Genomic DNA, 16,691 nt, shown 5'->3' with positions numbered 1-16,691 from the left:
CAGAAATACTCTTTCCTTGACCGTTGGCCTACCATATTATATTTCTCCCTAGTAGGAGATCAACGTTTTCTAATTGCTTGTAAAAAACGGGAAGACTTAACATGCACATCGATTATCCATCGATCTCCCATCTTCCACCAACCATAAGTCGACGTTTTATATATCAAGCCCACCTGTCTCTCTGTCTCTATACAAATTCGATCATAATTTTTGTGAAATAACATCGGAAATTAATTAATGGATATTGATCGAGGACTACATGCACAGGATGTATGTGTTTAATGAGAATTACATACACATAAATTGACTGAAAGTAATCCAACTGGAAAATCTGCGCATGCTTCAGTTGTAGATTAGTTTAGTTTTTCAGATTGTTCACCAGTTTCACCTACTCTTTTTTTCTTGTTTAACTTGCTGGTGCTGCTGCTGCATATATGTTCCAGAACTAAATCGACCTCCATTTCTTAATTTTTCAGATTGCACGTCAACCAGAATACGACGTACCAGTCCTGACATCTAGCTCGTAACCACCAATTGATTTAATTCTCTGACAAGAATCAAATTTATGATGCGGCCAATGAATGCTGCTATGATCAATATCTTTCCAGTAATTGATACCCTAATTAATTACAGTATAGTTGCTTGCCCTAGCTTGCCTGCAGGTTTCGATCAACTTGATCGCCATTTAATGATAAATGTAGTCCGTTCTCACCATGATGATAAATCTTCAATCTGTCTTGCCATCCATTTCGATTACTTTGGCAATCAAAATGGTTTTTTCTTTCTCGTCGACGTTCGAATATCTCACCCAGGGCAATTAATTGTGAGGATATATGTAGTAGTCAATGAACGTAGTGATCAAACATAGGTATATCCAATACCAAAAAAAAGCATGGGTATATCTACCCATAAAGTGGTCTTGTCTGTCCTGTAGCATAGTACATTTGCATTTGCGGGCATAAAAGTTAGGTAGCTGGGTAACTGGTAGTAGCATTAAGTCTATATATTCGATCCCGGAATTTAGGGCCCATCTGATTCCCTTTCTGTTGTCCCATCTCTCTGCTTTAAGAATTAAGATTAGACAAATTCTGATTAAGGTCGTTAATTAGTGTCTTTTACCTGAATCGATAGGAAGTTCTGATTTGACACTCACCTAATCGATCGATCATATATCATCTATGGGAGTTGGGGATTGATAAAGGGTTTCGGGGTCCATAAGTAACATAAACTTCCCAGCTGCATAACTGCCAACTTATATTAGGTTAACCAGCTAGGAACCATTAATTGCAAGGGATCACTCTTGGACTGTTACTTGAGCTTGCAAAACTGCCAACTTATACTAGGTTAACTAGCTCGGAACCATTAATTGCAAGGGATCACTCTTGGACTGTTACTTGAGCTTGCAAAACTGCCAACTTATACTAGGTTAACCAGCTAGGAACCATTAATTGCAAGGGATCACTCTTGGATATTGTTACTTAAGCTCCAATGTTTATTGCAATAGTACAAGGATTGTTACTTGAGCTCCAATGTTTATTGCAATAGTACATATATATACCGGCACTATATATGTAACGTCTGCAATAGTACAAGGATTGTTACTTGAGCTCCAATGTTTATTGCAATAGTACAAGGATTGTTACTTGAGCTCCAATGTTTATTGCAATAGTACATATATATACCGGCACTATATATGTAACGTCTTTTTTTTTTTTTGAATCAATATATGACATCTAATAACTACATAATTAATATATACCGGCCTACCTACCAAACTATACATGTCACATCTTTTTTTTTTTGAATCAATATATGTAACATCTTATAACTACATAATTAATGAGATAGCTACATACAGACTAGCTTGTGTGGAATTTCCATTGACCAATTAATTTTCATTATTTGTGTATATATATGATTATATTCCATGTCTAGTAAACTACATACGCATATAAAATAGACGACTATTGCTTAAGTCCTTGAGTGTAACTCACTTTTTTTTGGGTTAGCTAGAGATCGATCAGAGTATTAGGTACAAGACAGAGATGTAAGGCTAGCTAGGATACATTCCTTTAAGTGGATCTTCATATATAGGAATATATATCTTAAGCAAGCTAGCCTTGATGTTATGTAACACCTTTACATTCAGTGATTGAAACTATTAATTGACTTACCTTATATAGATGCATCAATTCCATTAAATGTTTGTTGTCCAAGGAACATATGTCTCAAGTTTCTCGATCATACGAGTAACTAACTCATGATCCACCTTAATTACATAAGTATGGAGCTCCCACTTCGTGTATAAGACGTGCAGTTGAAGAAAACTTTAGCATCATATCCATATGATATATAGACATATATGTAGGAAAAGTACATATATGGATCAATGGGACAATGGACCAATGCACCCAGCAGTTACCATTTCTTTCGGCTAAAGTAGTGTAGATTGACGCAATAAAAGCTAGCTCACTATTAACCCACAAGAAGATGATTGTAGCATTTTTCTTGTTCAAATTTGACTAACTGATATATATATATATATATATATATATATATCATGGCCATCTTAACAGAGAAGACCCACTAACTAGGAATATATATGAAGTAGGAATCTTCAAAACTTCAATGCCACTCAATTAGCTAGCTAGATAACAGAAGCGGCGGCATTCACTGAAAACAGCCAATTAATTAAGCCGCTAATTATCTCCATACTAAAGGAAATACTGTGCTTAGGAACAGTGCCTTCCGGTTTTGTCCCTGCAATTTCGTCACGCATTGATCACTGCATTTTCGATCAGCAGGAAAAATCGAGTTCGGTGTTTGAAATGTTGAACCCTGCCAAGGTGTACGTGTACTTCCACAAAGCTTAATTAGCTTGAAGCTATTATATTTGTTTATAATAATGCCTGCGTGTGGATTAAGGAAAATATATCGATCACATTCCTAATTCTGCGCTTTGCTAAATATCTGAGTTTGATGTTCCAGTCAAATACAAATCAAGTGCTACCACTAAAACTAGATCGATTAGAAGCTTCTTACCATTGATTACCCAACATAGCAGATTTCGTTATATAATAACATGATTAATAAAATCCTATCAGATTAATATCCATTCACTATGCTTTACTTTTTCTATACATCCATCGATTAATGATTTTGACTCGTTATAGATTAAATATATGATCTTTCATTTTAACGGTTCACCACCACATGCTTTTTAAAAATTTTGGTCTCATCTGCCACAATTTGTTTGTCGGCAAAGAGACATTTCACTTTTAAAAAAATAAAAAAACTTTTGATGTCACTGTAAGCACTCACGGTTGAAATATTAATTATTGATTTAAAAAAAGTTAAAGATTTGCTCAAAAGTTCATGTGCTATACAAAGGATTTTAACTTAAATAGGGCCCAATTTAGAACAGAGTCAAAATGCAACTTCATTGAAAGATGAATATAAGATATTTTGTATCAAAAAAATATATAAGTGTTCAAGGAAAATCTAATTTGTATTTAGCCCAAACTCTAGGTTACTTGACCTAGTGGTAATAGGATTTAATTAGAAGGATCTAGAATCCTAATCAATGTAGAATTACTTTCCTTGTATGATTGAGATTCTATGCATTGTAATCTTCTATATAAAAAGGCCCCTATTATCAATGAGAATACACAGCAAATTCCTCCCAAATTCAGTTTCTCTAAAACACGTTATCAGCACGAAGCCCTAACCCTGAAATCCTAAATTTGTAGCCTTCAAATCCCAGAAACCACCGCCGCCCACCTTGAAGATCCCAACTCCAGGAGTCCAGAACCGGCCGGCAAACCACCGAACCGGCCACCGGAAAAACCAAAGGTTCCCCTGCCCGGTTCAAAGCCTTTCTCACCACCTCCTGCAGCCATACTCAACCACCTGCAGCGTCTACACCCCAGTAACCCGGAACCGGAAATTTCCCCATCGGAACTGGCCAAAATTCAACCGAACCGGCCACCAGAGTCTAGCAGATCTGAACCGGAAGGAAAAGAAAAAAAAAAAAGAAAAAAAAAAAGGGAAAGAAACTTGCTGAAGCCCAAGCCCAGCCCATGTGCAGCGAAGCCCAAGTGAAGCAACCGAGCCGCCGAGCCGCAAACGCTCTGCCACGTCAGCACCACGCAAGCTGCCACGTCAGCCTCCAGTCAGCTGCCACGTCAACCTCCAGTCAGCTGCCACGTCAGCATCTGTGCCACGTCAGCAATCTAGTCAACCTTCCGGTCAACCACCGCCGGCGACTTTTCTGGCCACTTTTCGGCAACTTTCAGGCGAATTTTCCGGCCAACTTCCGGCGACTTTTCCGGCAGCTACAGTAAATTTCCGACAACCACTTTTCGGCATCTTTTTAAGGTAAACTTTTCTAAAAGTTCCCGTTTTTGTGAAGTTTTTCAATTTCTTCTTCTTTTCTCGGGGACTTCCAAAATCCCTTCTCCTACCCCCCTTTCTTCTTCATAGGGGAGACCAATAGCCGAACTGTGGGGGTTCGTGCTCACTCCAAGCTTGGAGCTTGTAGAGTCCTCCAAACTTAGAGTTTGTTGAGAAGAAAACGATCGACCACATATATCGTTGTTTCGATCTAATCCAAAATCCCTCTTGGAATCGGATTTTCTTAGAAGCGACTACGCTCAGAAAATTCCTAATTTCTTGGAAGCGACTACGCTCAGAGATTTAATAGTTTTTCATGGTAGCATTTTCGCTCCGAAACTAACCCTAATCTTGTGTTGTTTTTCAGGATGAGTAACCTGAACAAGTTGAACTTCGTTCCACTAGAAACAACTGGCGCAGGATACCATAGGTGGGTCCGAGATGTGCGCCAACATCTTAAGGCTGATGGACTTCTGGGAGCCATCCAAGAGCCTGGTCAGAACGTGCTCTCCATTAAGCAAGCTACTGCTTTCGAAGCAAAACAAGCTAAAGCCATAATTCCCATGACAAGGCACATGAATGACGCGCTCCAAAATGAATACCTCAATGAGGAAGACCCAAGAAAGCTATGGGTAGAACTTGAGCAGCGATTTGGCAACGTTCGTGACTCCCTGCTTCCTGATTTAGAAGTGCGATGGCATAGCCTCCTCTTTTGTGATTTCAAGTCTGTGCTTGATTATAACTCGGAAGCTCTTCGTATCAAGTCTCTGATGGAGTTTTGTGGCCAAGCCATAACTGATACGATGTTGATCGAGAAGACTCTCTCTACCTTCCCCGTCTCTGCACTGATGATTTCAAAGAATTATCGGATTGATGTATATGCAGGACGTATCACAAGGTTTCATGAGCTCATTGGCGCCATGAACGTAGTTGAAAAGCACGACAATATCCTTGTGAAGAACTATAATGCTAGACCCGTGGGAACTAAGCCTATTCCGGAGTCTAACTATAGTCGCGCCCCTAATGGAGGACGTAAGGAGCGAAACCCTAAGGATAGGGACAATTATGGACATTCTGGTCCATATGTTCGCCCTAAAGAGGAAGGAAATCGCCAAGAGAGGCGTGCACGGAACCGTGGAGGTCAACGTGTGAAGAGAGAGAGAGACGGAGCCTCCGACCATGGTGGTAACGCCACCAAGAGGATAGGTCGTCCAAATCGCGCCCCAATGGCGCCTCGATCAAGGGAGCCTGACCATAATGATGTTTGTTTTCGATGTGGATCAACTGAACATTGGGCCAAATCATGTACCGCACCCCAGAATGTTGCAAGCGCATACAAGAAGTATCGTGAAGCAAGGGAAGCGAATTACATGGCACAAGAAGATCAAGATGGCGATCTAGATCTAAGGGTGGAAGACTACAAGGATCAAGACCCAGAAACTGGCGATTTTGATTAAGTCTTTTTATTTTCCAAGAGTTGTAGGCGATTGCCATATTACTTTTTATTGGATTAGATTTTCTTTGATCATAGAAACAATGATGTATTCCGTTGGCTTATGAATAAAATTTCGAGTTCTTTTCATTATGACTCAATTTTGATTCTGAGCATATGACTTTGTGACTACGATGGCTGGGCCATCAGTATTAATTCAAGGACATGGAATAGCCCAAGTTCCACTTGCCAAATGGCACCTTGATTACAGTTGTCACAGAAACTCTCTACGCTCTTGGGGCAAATAGTACCCTATGAATAGCCAACGAATTCCATGCGAAAATGCATGTAGAGAACGGAAATGAGTTCCTTTGCATTACCTCTAATGATTGCGAACAAAGACGCATCTTAGAGAAGTTTATATGTCGCTCTAGTGGACTTTATGTCACTATTCGAGTTATTAAATCCAATAAAGTTATGAGAGAAGATCTCTTGGACTTAGACACATATTGGCTTTGTCACGACAGGATAGGTCATCCTGGTCATGATATGATGATCCGTCTACAAAAAGACTTCACACGGACATCTTTTACTAAGCCTGTGCCTTAGGGAAATTAGGACTGAGACCGTCCTATGCAAAGGATATGACATTACTCATTCTGTTCTTACAAAGAATCCGTAGGGATTTTGTGGATTGATTCAATCAACTTGCGGACGTTTAAATATCTCATGATGTTGGTTGACACGCAAACACACTGGTCACGTGTTGTGCCATTGTCCACTTGTAATGCTGCTTATGCTACACTCCTAGCACATATCATACAACAATGGGCTCACTCCCCAAATCATCCTATTTAGTCAATTGGATTTGACTATGCTAGAGAGTTTACATCGAAGACTTTCGATGGTTATTGCATTGGGACTAATGTTGGACATTATATTCCCCTGAACACACCCAAATGGTCTCACGGAAACGACTACGATGGTAGTCTGAACATTGATAATGCGCACCAATCTTCTTACATCCGCTTGGGGAGATGCAATATCGCATGCAGCTATGCTAATTCGTCTACGACCTAATGCCACTCAATGTACCTCTGCGTTACAGCTAGTGACTGGGTACACGTCTTTTGTACTTACGCACATTTGAGTGAGCCATTTTTGTGCCAATTGCGCCGCCACAGCTCTCTATGATGGGTCCTTACAGACGAATGGACAACTACGTTGGATTTGAGACTTCCAACAATCGTCCGCCACTTAAATGCCCTTGCTAGGCGATCTCCTTACCGCTAGATTTGCGGATGTCACTTTGATGAGACAGTCTTCCCGTCGTTAGGGGGAGATAAGAACAAGAATGTTCAACAGGAACGACAGGAATTTTCGTAGTCTGTCCCCACTATGTCTCATCTTGATCCCTATTAAAGTGACGAGATCACACAAATATGCTGCAAACATGCCTGCAAGGAAGGACGTCCCTACGAGAGGACGTAGCGCCACCCTACACGGAGGTAGGCATGGCGCCAACGCCAAAGAGAGTGGCACTCTGGCGTTACAGGCCATGGCCCCAGCTAGGATGCGTGGGAGGCCCGTGGGTTCGAAGGATACTTTGGCACATTCCAATCCTTTGATCATCAAGACTCAAAATCCGTCGCATGAGTATCTTCCGGGTTATGGTTATCATTGGGGGACGCCTCAACGTTAGAACCTATTCCTGAGAATATAGAGCTCTATGAAACTTACACTAGTGTACATGAGACGTGGGATAGAAACTCCATCATAATTGATGATGTAGTTACGCATTTTGTTGCGCATGAGTTTGCTGAGTCCGATGATATCGAACCACGCTCCGTTGATGAATGAATGCCAACGTAGAGAGTTTTTGGCCTAAATGGAAAGATGCGATCCAGGTTAAGATGGATTCTCTAACGAAGAGGAAGGTTTTCGAGCTAGAGATGCTAACACCTCCTGACATAAAACCTATTAACTAATGGGTCTTCGTTAGAAAGCGTGATGAGAAAAAGAGATGGTAATCTCGCCTTATGGCGCAAGGCTTCACACAAAACGCCCTGGAATCGACTACGATGAGACATATTCTCTCGTAATGGATGTCATTGCACTCCACTACCTTTTCAGTTTGGTAGTTTCCGAATAACTGAACATGCAGCTTACAAATATGGTCACTACGTATCTCTATAGGGATCTAGATACGGAATATACATGAAGGTTCATGGCAAACTTCATTTACCCAAGTCAAGAGGCTCTAGACCACAAAGTGCGTTTACAATAAGGTTGAAACGCTCACTAAAGTGACTACTTGATTGGGAAGGGATATGCCCACGCGTTTCTATAACAAGTTTCGGATTCTATCGCGGTTCATGTTGGACATGATCTTCATTAGAAGTCTTTAAAGAGTTAAGGGAAACCGCTGAACACTTGAAATCCGAGTTTGAGATGAAGGATTTTGGGAGAACACGATTATGTCTCGGTTTGGAACTTGAGCATCGTGTCGATAGATGCTTAGGCATTTTGACAAGGTCAAGCCTTCAAGCACCCCCATGATCGTCCGTAGTCTTGATCCTGAAAAGGATCCTCTTCATCGAAAGGATGATGACGAAGATGTGCTAGAGGCAGAAATGCCTTACCTAGTACAATAGGCGCATTATTGTACTTATGCCAATGCACAAGACCAGACATCTCATATGTTGTGAACTTGTTAGCTAAGATATAGCTCTGCGCCAACGCGACGCCATTAGATTGGTGTAAAAGATATCCTTCAGTACTTGAGATGTACGATTGATATAGGCTTATTCTATCCCTATAGAGAGATGATGGATTCGGACCCATCACACACCAGAAACGCCGCCAACGCTGGCCTGCGTTCTCTATCCCCATCCCAAAACGACATGTGTTTTGGAAGGTTTTGCTGATGTTGGGTAACTCTTTGACCCACACAATAGTCATTCCCAAACTGGTTAAGTGTTCACCATGGGAAAAGACCGTGATATCTTGGAGGTCTACAGAACAGACCGTAGTCGCTATATCTTCGAACAATGTAGAGATCATTGCTCTTTACGAAGTGGTTCGTGAATGTATATGGATTGGATCCATAGTTACGCATGTTCGAACAATTGTGGTCTGAAGTCTACCACAGATGAGCCTACGAGCATTTAGGATAATGCTACTTGTTTTGAACAAATGAGGCAAGGCTACATCAAAAGCGACAACACCAAGCATAATCAGCAACAACAGACACTCCTCGAGATCAAAGTGAACTAGGTTCGATCTGAGGACAGTGAGGCAGACTTGTTTACTAAGTCATTGCCCAATACCACGTTCGAGAAACATGTGGCAAGAATTGGCTTGCGGAAATTATCTGAACTCCCATGATCGTAGTCATCAGGGGGAGGTGCAGACATCAGGGGGAGATGTCTACATGTTCGTCTCGAATCGTGAAGGGTATGTTGTGCTCTTTTTCCCCTTCGACCGAGGTTATTTTTGTCCCACTGGGTTTTTGTTACTCGGCAAGGTTTTTAACGAGGCAACGAGAGAAGCACCGCGTTTGGGCAACACAAGGGGGAGTGTTCAAGGAAAACCTAATTTGTATTTAGCCCAAACTCTAGGTTACTTGACCTAGTGGTAATAGGATTTAATTAGAAGGATCTAAAATCCTAATCAATGTAGAATTACTTTCCTTGTATGATTGAGATTCTATGCATTGTAATCCTTTATATAAAGAGGCTCCTATTATCAATGAGAATACACAGCAAATTCCTCCCAAATTCAGTTTCTCTAAAACAATAAGATATTTGAAACATGTCTCAAGTTTTTAACCAACAGGTTCTTATGATGTTATAGAGTCATTATAAGCACTGAGAAACAAAAAAAAAAAATCACTTAGGAATGAGAAAATAAATTGATTTAAGAACTTTGTTAAAAAGCACCCAGTCTAATAACTTTCTTCAAAAGAAAAAACAAGGCAAGGAACAGAGTTGCATCAAATTAGTTTTATATCAAATAGTTTTCAATTACAACTTTATCTCCTCTAGATTTCAAAAGAGAAACTCTCAATCAATAATGAAATTCCTAGTTGTAACCAAAAATAGTAATAACATTCCTAGTAACCTGTACAACAGAAGTGCAAGCCTTCAAGTAATGGGGCTTCAGAAAAGAAATTTGTTTGGTGAACCAAGTTCCTACTATAGGTTACAACTCTGCAAAAGTGCAAATAGAGAATATGTGTCCTGCACTCCTGCCGAGCTGATTTAAAGCTTCCTGTTACTGCATCGAATCAGAATCCTCTAAGGCTGACAATTCAACTTCCTGAGTACAAGGATAATATGCCACAAATGTGCCCTCTCTTGAGAAGGAACCAGGATTAAAACAAGTGATTCCTGTGTATTTGAAAGCCTTCTGCTCACTTCTGTCACCCAAAACTATCTGCACAAGAACATTGAAGGATAAAAAGATCTTAGACCATTTCTGTCGAGACCCTTTCATTGCAGTTCTGGTTAAGTCAGCAATCAAGTATTAGTGTCTTTCAACGCTCAAATTTTTCAAAATAGGAGCCAATTGGCAGTTAAAAATTAAGTCTCCACTCTCCGAAAAACCTGGCCGCCCAATAAATGAAGCAGTTCCATTCAAAGCGAAGAAAAGAGAGAGAAAAACATTAAAAGAAGAAAGAAACAAAGAAACAACAGCTTCCACATGGCTTTACTATGGAGGAGCTCCAAGTAAAAGGGAGGCAAAAAGCAAGTTCCCCAACAGTAAAAGTATAAAACATTGGCAAATGGAGAATAATGGTATTAGTACTACGTACCGTATGTGGAGTTGGATAGAGATAGAGTGAGTGATCATAATTCCAGATAATGGGTTGTACAATAAGAGGGAGTGGGCATAGATGGCTTTGATGGGTTATTGTAGCAACAAGCTGTGAAAAAAGAAAATTGAGAACTGGTTAGTTTTGTCAATTATTAAACACAATTCAGAACAAGATTATAGGGATATATGAAGAGAAAGAGATGGTAGACAAAGGGGAGAGATGGCTCAAAAGAGAAATTACATGCTCAAAGGGATCATCAGTTTCTTCTGTAGAAGGGGGGATCAGGCACGAACGGCGCATTCTGTACAGTAAATCCTGACGAAAAAATACAAGCTCTTGGGTATAGAACTTTATTCTGCGTTGAGATAAAGAGTAAAATTATTTTCTTTCTACAGAAAGTGATCTAAAGACCCAGAGAGGGGTACTCAGAGGAGCATTTCATCTTACAATATTATATATTGAACTTGTCCTTGTTAATATTACAACTGATCCTTGATCAAAGTAAATAAACATACCTGCAAGGATTACTTGAAAACATGGCATTTGGTATGTGTTTTTGAAGCTCTTCTGTTATATATTTTGGTAAAGCACATCTGGGTAGAACTTTCGAAGGACCTGAAATTTATCAAAAAGCAAAGATTTCTTACAGTATGCACATTTTCAAAGGAATATATATATATTTTTTTGGTGGAGAATCTTAACAGAGAAAGTGCGATATACCTGGGTCATCAGGACCTGGGATAAACAGAAAACGGCTACGCTTTGTTAGCTGTTGATGGGCTGCAATCATTTGTCCTAGCTTGCCAAACTGCAACCTGTACAGCTAGTTTGCTCACTATTGTTCCTCCTCATGTGAGAGAAAAGATTGTTTTCAAATCAACAAAATAAATCTTATCAACAATTCCTCACCTGAGACTAGAGGGGCGGAAGGAAAGGTTGCAAGGGTGAGAACTAAAATTTCCCATAAACACAAATAAGGAAGGTACCACTTCCTGGTTCTCGTAACCATCAAGGATCCTCTCTAGCTTTCCCATAGCCTTCTCAAACAAGGAAAGAACAAGAACATATGTCAAGCTACTGTGAGAAAAAACTTGATAATATTTTTTTTTTTCCCGGAGAAGAAAAATGTTAACTACCTCTTCACTGTCCAGCCAAATGTCAGAGAGTATGACAAACATGTCATTAACTGCTCTCTTTTCCAGTTCTGAAAGTCTGAGCTGTTTGAAATGTATGGGAAACTACTTTATATTCATAATATTTTTGGCTAGTCTGTAAAGCTCAATAATATTGTGGCAATACATTCAAGATTTAAATTATCAGAAAAGACTAAGAAATTTTAGGATACTGTCTCTTCTTTTGTTAGTATACCACCACCAAAGAAGTCATGTCCTGCAAGCAATTTGACTGACATGTCTCTGTCCTCTAATGGAGGAAATCCACAAGTAATAACCTTCATCACAAAACAAGTGTTAGCAAGCCTTAGAAGATATCTTTTGGTATGTATGTCTTCAAAACATGAATCCAGTAAAGCAATTACCTCTCATAAATATATCTTATTACTTTTGTCACTCCAAAAAGGTTAGCAGTATGATGCCTAATACAGCCTTAAATGGAACTACCTATTTTGGATTAGCCAAATGGCGTAGCACAGGAAATTCACCTATCTAAATAGTTTAAAACAAACAAATCGAAAACAAATAACACTGAACAACTGAAGCATATCTTTCCTTGAGAATCAGAAGATAGCAAAAGTGATGTTTCCGAACTTGAAGTGATGTTTCCGAACTTGATTCTGGTAAAAGCATGTGCAATTTTTTCAAGAATCAAAAGAATGTCTGCTGACCTGAAAAACACCTTCTAAAAGCATCTCGCCTTCTGCAACAACCATTGTGTTCTCTGTAAAGAATCCTGTAGTTATCTTGTATGTATTGTCAAGGAAAATGATCACTGTTTTTGGTTTGACTGAGCCTCAAGTCTAGATTAATACGAGTTCATGGATTGTTATAACCTACGGAACCACTATCATGACAATAAAGAATCAATCCGCTTCATGAAATCAAATTGGCACTATTTAATCATCCAAAGGTTAGACATTTTTCATCAAGTATTCATGAATAAACAAGAAAGTCTCTACAAGACAACCATGAGCTTATTAACGAAGAGAGTCAGTAAAGGATATTGCATTGGATAAGTTGATTTCCACTGATGCAGTAAGGTCTTCCAGGTAAAAATGACCATCTTCCAACTGTGATATCAAACCCATCACCCATCTCCTTCCAGTTTGTCCAACCAGAGACTGAATTTGAGATATCTGCCCAGCACATAATATAAAAAAAAGCGATTTAATTCAAAATCGGGGGCACATGAATCCAATTAGTCAAATAAACGAAAATCTGAGTACCTCACAGCTTCCGAAATCAGACATTTCAGAATCAAAGGCTCGTTTGGCAAAATGCTGATGGCGAGAGAGCCTCTGGGAGATCAAGAGAAACCTATCCTTATACAGAGCCGCTTTCGCGGACGCATTTCCATGAATCGGCGGCTGGATCTCACTAGGCCTAACAATCACAAAGCAAAATTAGTTCTTAGTTCTTTCAACGAATACAGACCTACAGATCAACAATTGCTTGGCAAAGAAAAAACGAAAAGGAAGCATACTTGTAGAAAATCTTCTTGATCGGATCATATCGGAACTTTGGGACCAAGAAGGCGTCACATACGCCCAAACCACCACCTAGGGTTTCGTCGCCTACGGCGGTGTCAGCCTGTAATAAAATGCTGACGACGCTCTGGACCGTCTGCTTGTCGATTATGGAAGACTTAACTGCCATATCGAAACACACAGATTCTGTTAAAAATGGAAAAGACTGAAGGTTGAATAGATCGAAGGTGAAGAACTTACGGGGTTGGAGCTGGAGCTGCTCGAGGACGACATCGATGGCGCCGTCGGGGTCGGAATCGTCGAATCGGGAGACGAAGGATAGAATCTCTTCGAGCGCGTCGACTTTAAGAGTGAAGCCTCTGATTTTGCACTTCTTCTGCACCTTCTTCCTCGTCGTCATCTCTCTCTCTCTCTCTCTGATCCAATCCAATCCAATTGCAAAAAGGTGTGGGCTTTGGGGGGTTTTGGCGGGAAAATTCCTTACTAAAAGAGCGGGAAAAAGAGAATAAAATATTTCAATAATAGAGGAATTTAACTAGGATGAAATGGATTTGTTACTGCTCTCGGCAGGTCAGAAATGACTGCATGGTGATTTTTTGTTAACTCTTATTAGTTCTACTGCTTGCTTCACAATTAATTTATTAATTAGGAAAACCATTTTATCACAATTAACCTTTTTTCACCCAGATCTAAGCAGTAAACCATAACTTGCCTAGAAGACTATGATTTGCCTCGCTTCTTACCAATTCTGCTCTGTATGTCTTCTCTTCACCTCTATACTAGACTATATCAATCATCACTGGAACTAAAATCGAATCACTCATGAGCTTGGATTTCTGATTTCTGCTCACCAAAATTTGGCTTCTAGTTGTGACAATTACATAGATTCACTCTCTCCTAGCAGCTCTACAAAGCCTGCTTCCATATTTCCCGTTCATGTAGGAATGAACTCTGAAACATTTAACATTTGACCTCAGCCGAACTTACTCCTTGTTAATTGCAACAAAAAAAACCACATTCACTCCAGCATCAAATTCTTCTCAAATTGCTCATGTGCTTTTGGCTCCTTCAGCCCATTCCCTTCTTTAGCAGTAATGTTATTAGTGCTCCCTCAGACTAATGCTCCTCCGCTTCTGGTTCAATGCAAAGCGTCTTGCCATAGAAGGATTATAGAACCTTCTCATATGCTCCGAAAGTCTGTGGATGGCTTGAAGATCACCAATCACAGAAAGCTGCATTAGAAAGGAGTCAAACTTGGTATATGGCAATTTCATTCCCTTGTTCACCACATCCTCCAAGAGACAACACGCATCTTCCACTTTATTGCAACCGAAAAGCCCTTCAATCATCATGCAATAAGTATCAGTGTCCTGTGCACAGCCCCTCTTATCCATCTCATGCCAAGTCTCAAATGCCCCATCAGGATCACCCATCTCAAAGTACATTGAAATCAACATATTATAAGTCTGCACACTAGGCATACAACCTATATCTATCATTCTCCCGTAAAGCTTCAGTGCCTCATCACCCTTTTTATTCTCACATAGCACCTTTAGAAAACAATTATAAGTAACTATATCGGGAGGGTAACCTTTGTTTCCCATCTCCTGCAAGAACTTGTAGGCCTCCTCGACCTTTCCAGCCAAACACATCCCTTCGAGTAGTTCCTTGTATGTAGAAACATCAGGAAGGCAGCCACTACTTATCATATGTCCCAGAAGTTTGAAGCACTCCTCCATTCTGTCATTCTCCACAAGCGCCACAATCATGATTGCATAAGTTTTTGCAGTAGGAGAAGAAATTGTACAACCTTTTGTTCTCATGAACTCAAAAAGTTCAGCTGCCTCGGTAACCATCCCTGCTTTGCAAAAGGCATCAATGGCAGTAGTGTAAGTGAAATTATCAGGCGTGTGACCCACTTCAATCATCTCTTCCAGTAACCTCATTCCTCTACTCGGATTCCTAACTCTACACCAACCGAAAAACAAAATGTTGTATGTATTCGCATCAGGCTTGATATTTTTCTTCACCCTCTTTAACATCAGTTCGGCATCCTGTACGAGACTGCACTTGCACAGGGCATCCAATAGAAAGTTCAAGGCATTGATCTCCGGCTGCGTCTTCACCCTTATCTTCTTCTTCTTGGCAAATTTCTGCAGATAGGTCAGATGCTTCTCCGTGTACTGCTTCAAAATTGTTATGAGAACCTCAACAGGAACCTTACTCTTGTTATGCCTCTTCATATAATCCAGTAAATCACAAACAATTCGGAACTGCTTCACCTTGTACTTGGTACTCGACAATATATCAATCATCTCATTATACGCCTGAGCTTCATGATCATAGTTTTCCTTTTGGCCCGCCCACATGAAAAACCTAAAAGCTAGTTTCTCCTCGAAACGAAACCTATGAAGCACCTGAACAACCAAATCAGTAGTCAATGGTACACCAGCTAGGTTGAGAGCTTTCTCCATATCACAATGTGGCTGGGCATTATCCGTAATAATCTCGAAAAGCTTATCGACATCACCTTCTAAAGCATTACCACTCCCAACACATTCAAAACTTTGACCCACTGTAACACTCTCCGAACAAAAAAGACGCAGAGAGGGTTGCGCTAATCTGAACAAATTGGAAGAAGGGGCGGGTAAACATGGGAATAATGGGTTGTATTTTGGAAGATGCGAGATGGGTTCGATTGGGGGCCTAACATATTCATATATATAAGACACAGGGCTCTGGGCGAAGCATAGGCTTCTCAAGGAAGCAATAGAAGTTGTAAGAGATCGATTGCGCATGTTGTTGTTGTTGGGATTAGTTTAATCTGAAAGACCCATTTGAGAAAAAGGAAAGGAGGAGAAGAAGGATTACCAGGTATTGGGATGAGTCTGCTACTTGTGTCCCTGAGTCGGTGAACTAATAGCAGAAGCTGAAAATGACCAAACACAAGGACGCAATGCCAGTTTGAGAGAAACAACCGTGGTCGCTTACGATCATGAACGGGTCCAAGTTTTTTCTTTGGGTCATAGAGGCCCAATGGGCCTAGCCTAACTAGAAGAACTAAATCCATAGTCCTGGCAAAGGGCATTTTGGATTATCAATGGATAGCTCTTCAGGTTCGGGAGCTAGCAACTGCAACTAAGTTGGAATCTTGAACATAGAGATACTTGAATTTGGAAGAATTAATTTGCATGGTTGGAATTGAGATAATAGTCCAGGATTTTCACTGTGTTTTAGAGACTTGATTTAGAAGTTTGAATATTCAGACCAAAAGAAGAGTAATCCATTCTTACATTGCTGCAGAGAGAAGCATTTGTCGCATGACCATAAAAAACAGAGAAGCATTTGTCTGTTGGATCTAAATGCAAGAATTTGACCAGAAACTT

At 40.1% G+C, this 16,691-nt stretch overlaps 2 protein-coding genes across 7 annotated transcripts; both read right to left on the bottom strand.

Annotated features, from left to right (window-relative positions):
* Nucleotides 1–9,813: 9,813 nt before the first annotated feature.
* Nucleotides 9,814–16,445, bottom strand: LOC112175095 (DNA polymerase epsilon subunit B). Of its 6 annotated transcripts, none has more exons than XM_040511148.1 (14): nucleotides 16,177–16,433; nucleotides 13,546–13,788; nucleotides 13,302–13,467; nucleotides 13,045–13,201; nucleotides 12,823–12,954; nucleotides 12,487–12,564; nucleotides 11,989–12,093; nucleotides 11,780–11,860; nucleotides 11,553–11,680; nucleotides 11,364–11,458; nucleotides 11,159–11,258; nucleotides 10,884–10,998; nucleotides 10,641–10,751; nucleotides 9,814–10,261 (listed from the first exon to the last, which is right to left on the bottom strand). In XM_040511148.1, exons 1-14 carry the CDS (start codon nucleotides 16,391–16,393, stop codon nucleotides 10,100–10,102), a joined length of 1,890 nt encoding a protein of 629 aa, XP_040367082.1. In that variant the 5' UTR covers nucleotides 16,394–16,433; the 3' UTR covers nucleotides 9,814–10,099. The 6 variants fall into 6 exon arrangements, with proteins under 6 accessions (XP_040367082.1, XP_024168527.1, XP_024168526.1 ...); XM_024312759.2 differs by lacking the exon at nucleotides 16,177–16,433 and adding an exon at nucleotides 14,049–14,191 and having other exon boundaries at nucleotides 13,546–13,721; XM_024312758.2 differs by lacking the exon at nucleotides 16,177–16,433 and adding an exon at nucleotides 14,049–14,188.
* LOC112175094 (pentatricopeptide repeat-containing protein At1g73400, mitochondrial) lies at nucleotides 14,112–16,218 on the bottom strand. The gene has a single exon (XM_024312757.2). The coding sequence runs from the start codon at nucleotides 16,101–16,103 to the stop codon at nucleotides 14,406–14,408; it is 1,698 nt and encodes a 565-aa protein (XP_024168525.1). The 5' UTR covers nucleotides 16,104–16,218; the 3' UTR covers nucleotides 14,112–14,405.
* Nucleotides 16,446–16,691: the final 246 nt, after the last annotated feature.

This window comes from Rosa chinensis, chromosome 7, assembly GCF_002994745.2.
Source record: "Rosa chinensis cultivar Old Blush chromosome 7, RchiOBHm-V2, whole genome shotgun sequence".
NCBI lineage: Eukaryota > Viridiplantae > Streptophyta > Magnoliopsida > Rosales > Rosaceae > Rosa > Rosa chinensis.
This window is presented reverse-complemented; position numbering and strand designations above follow the sequence as displayed.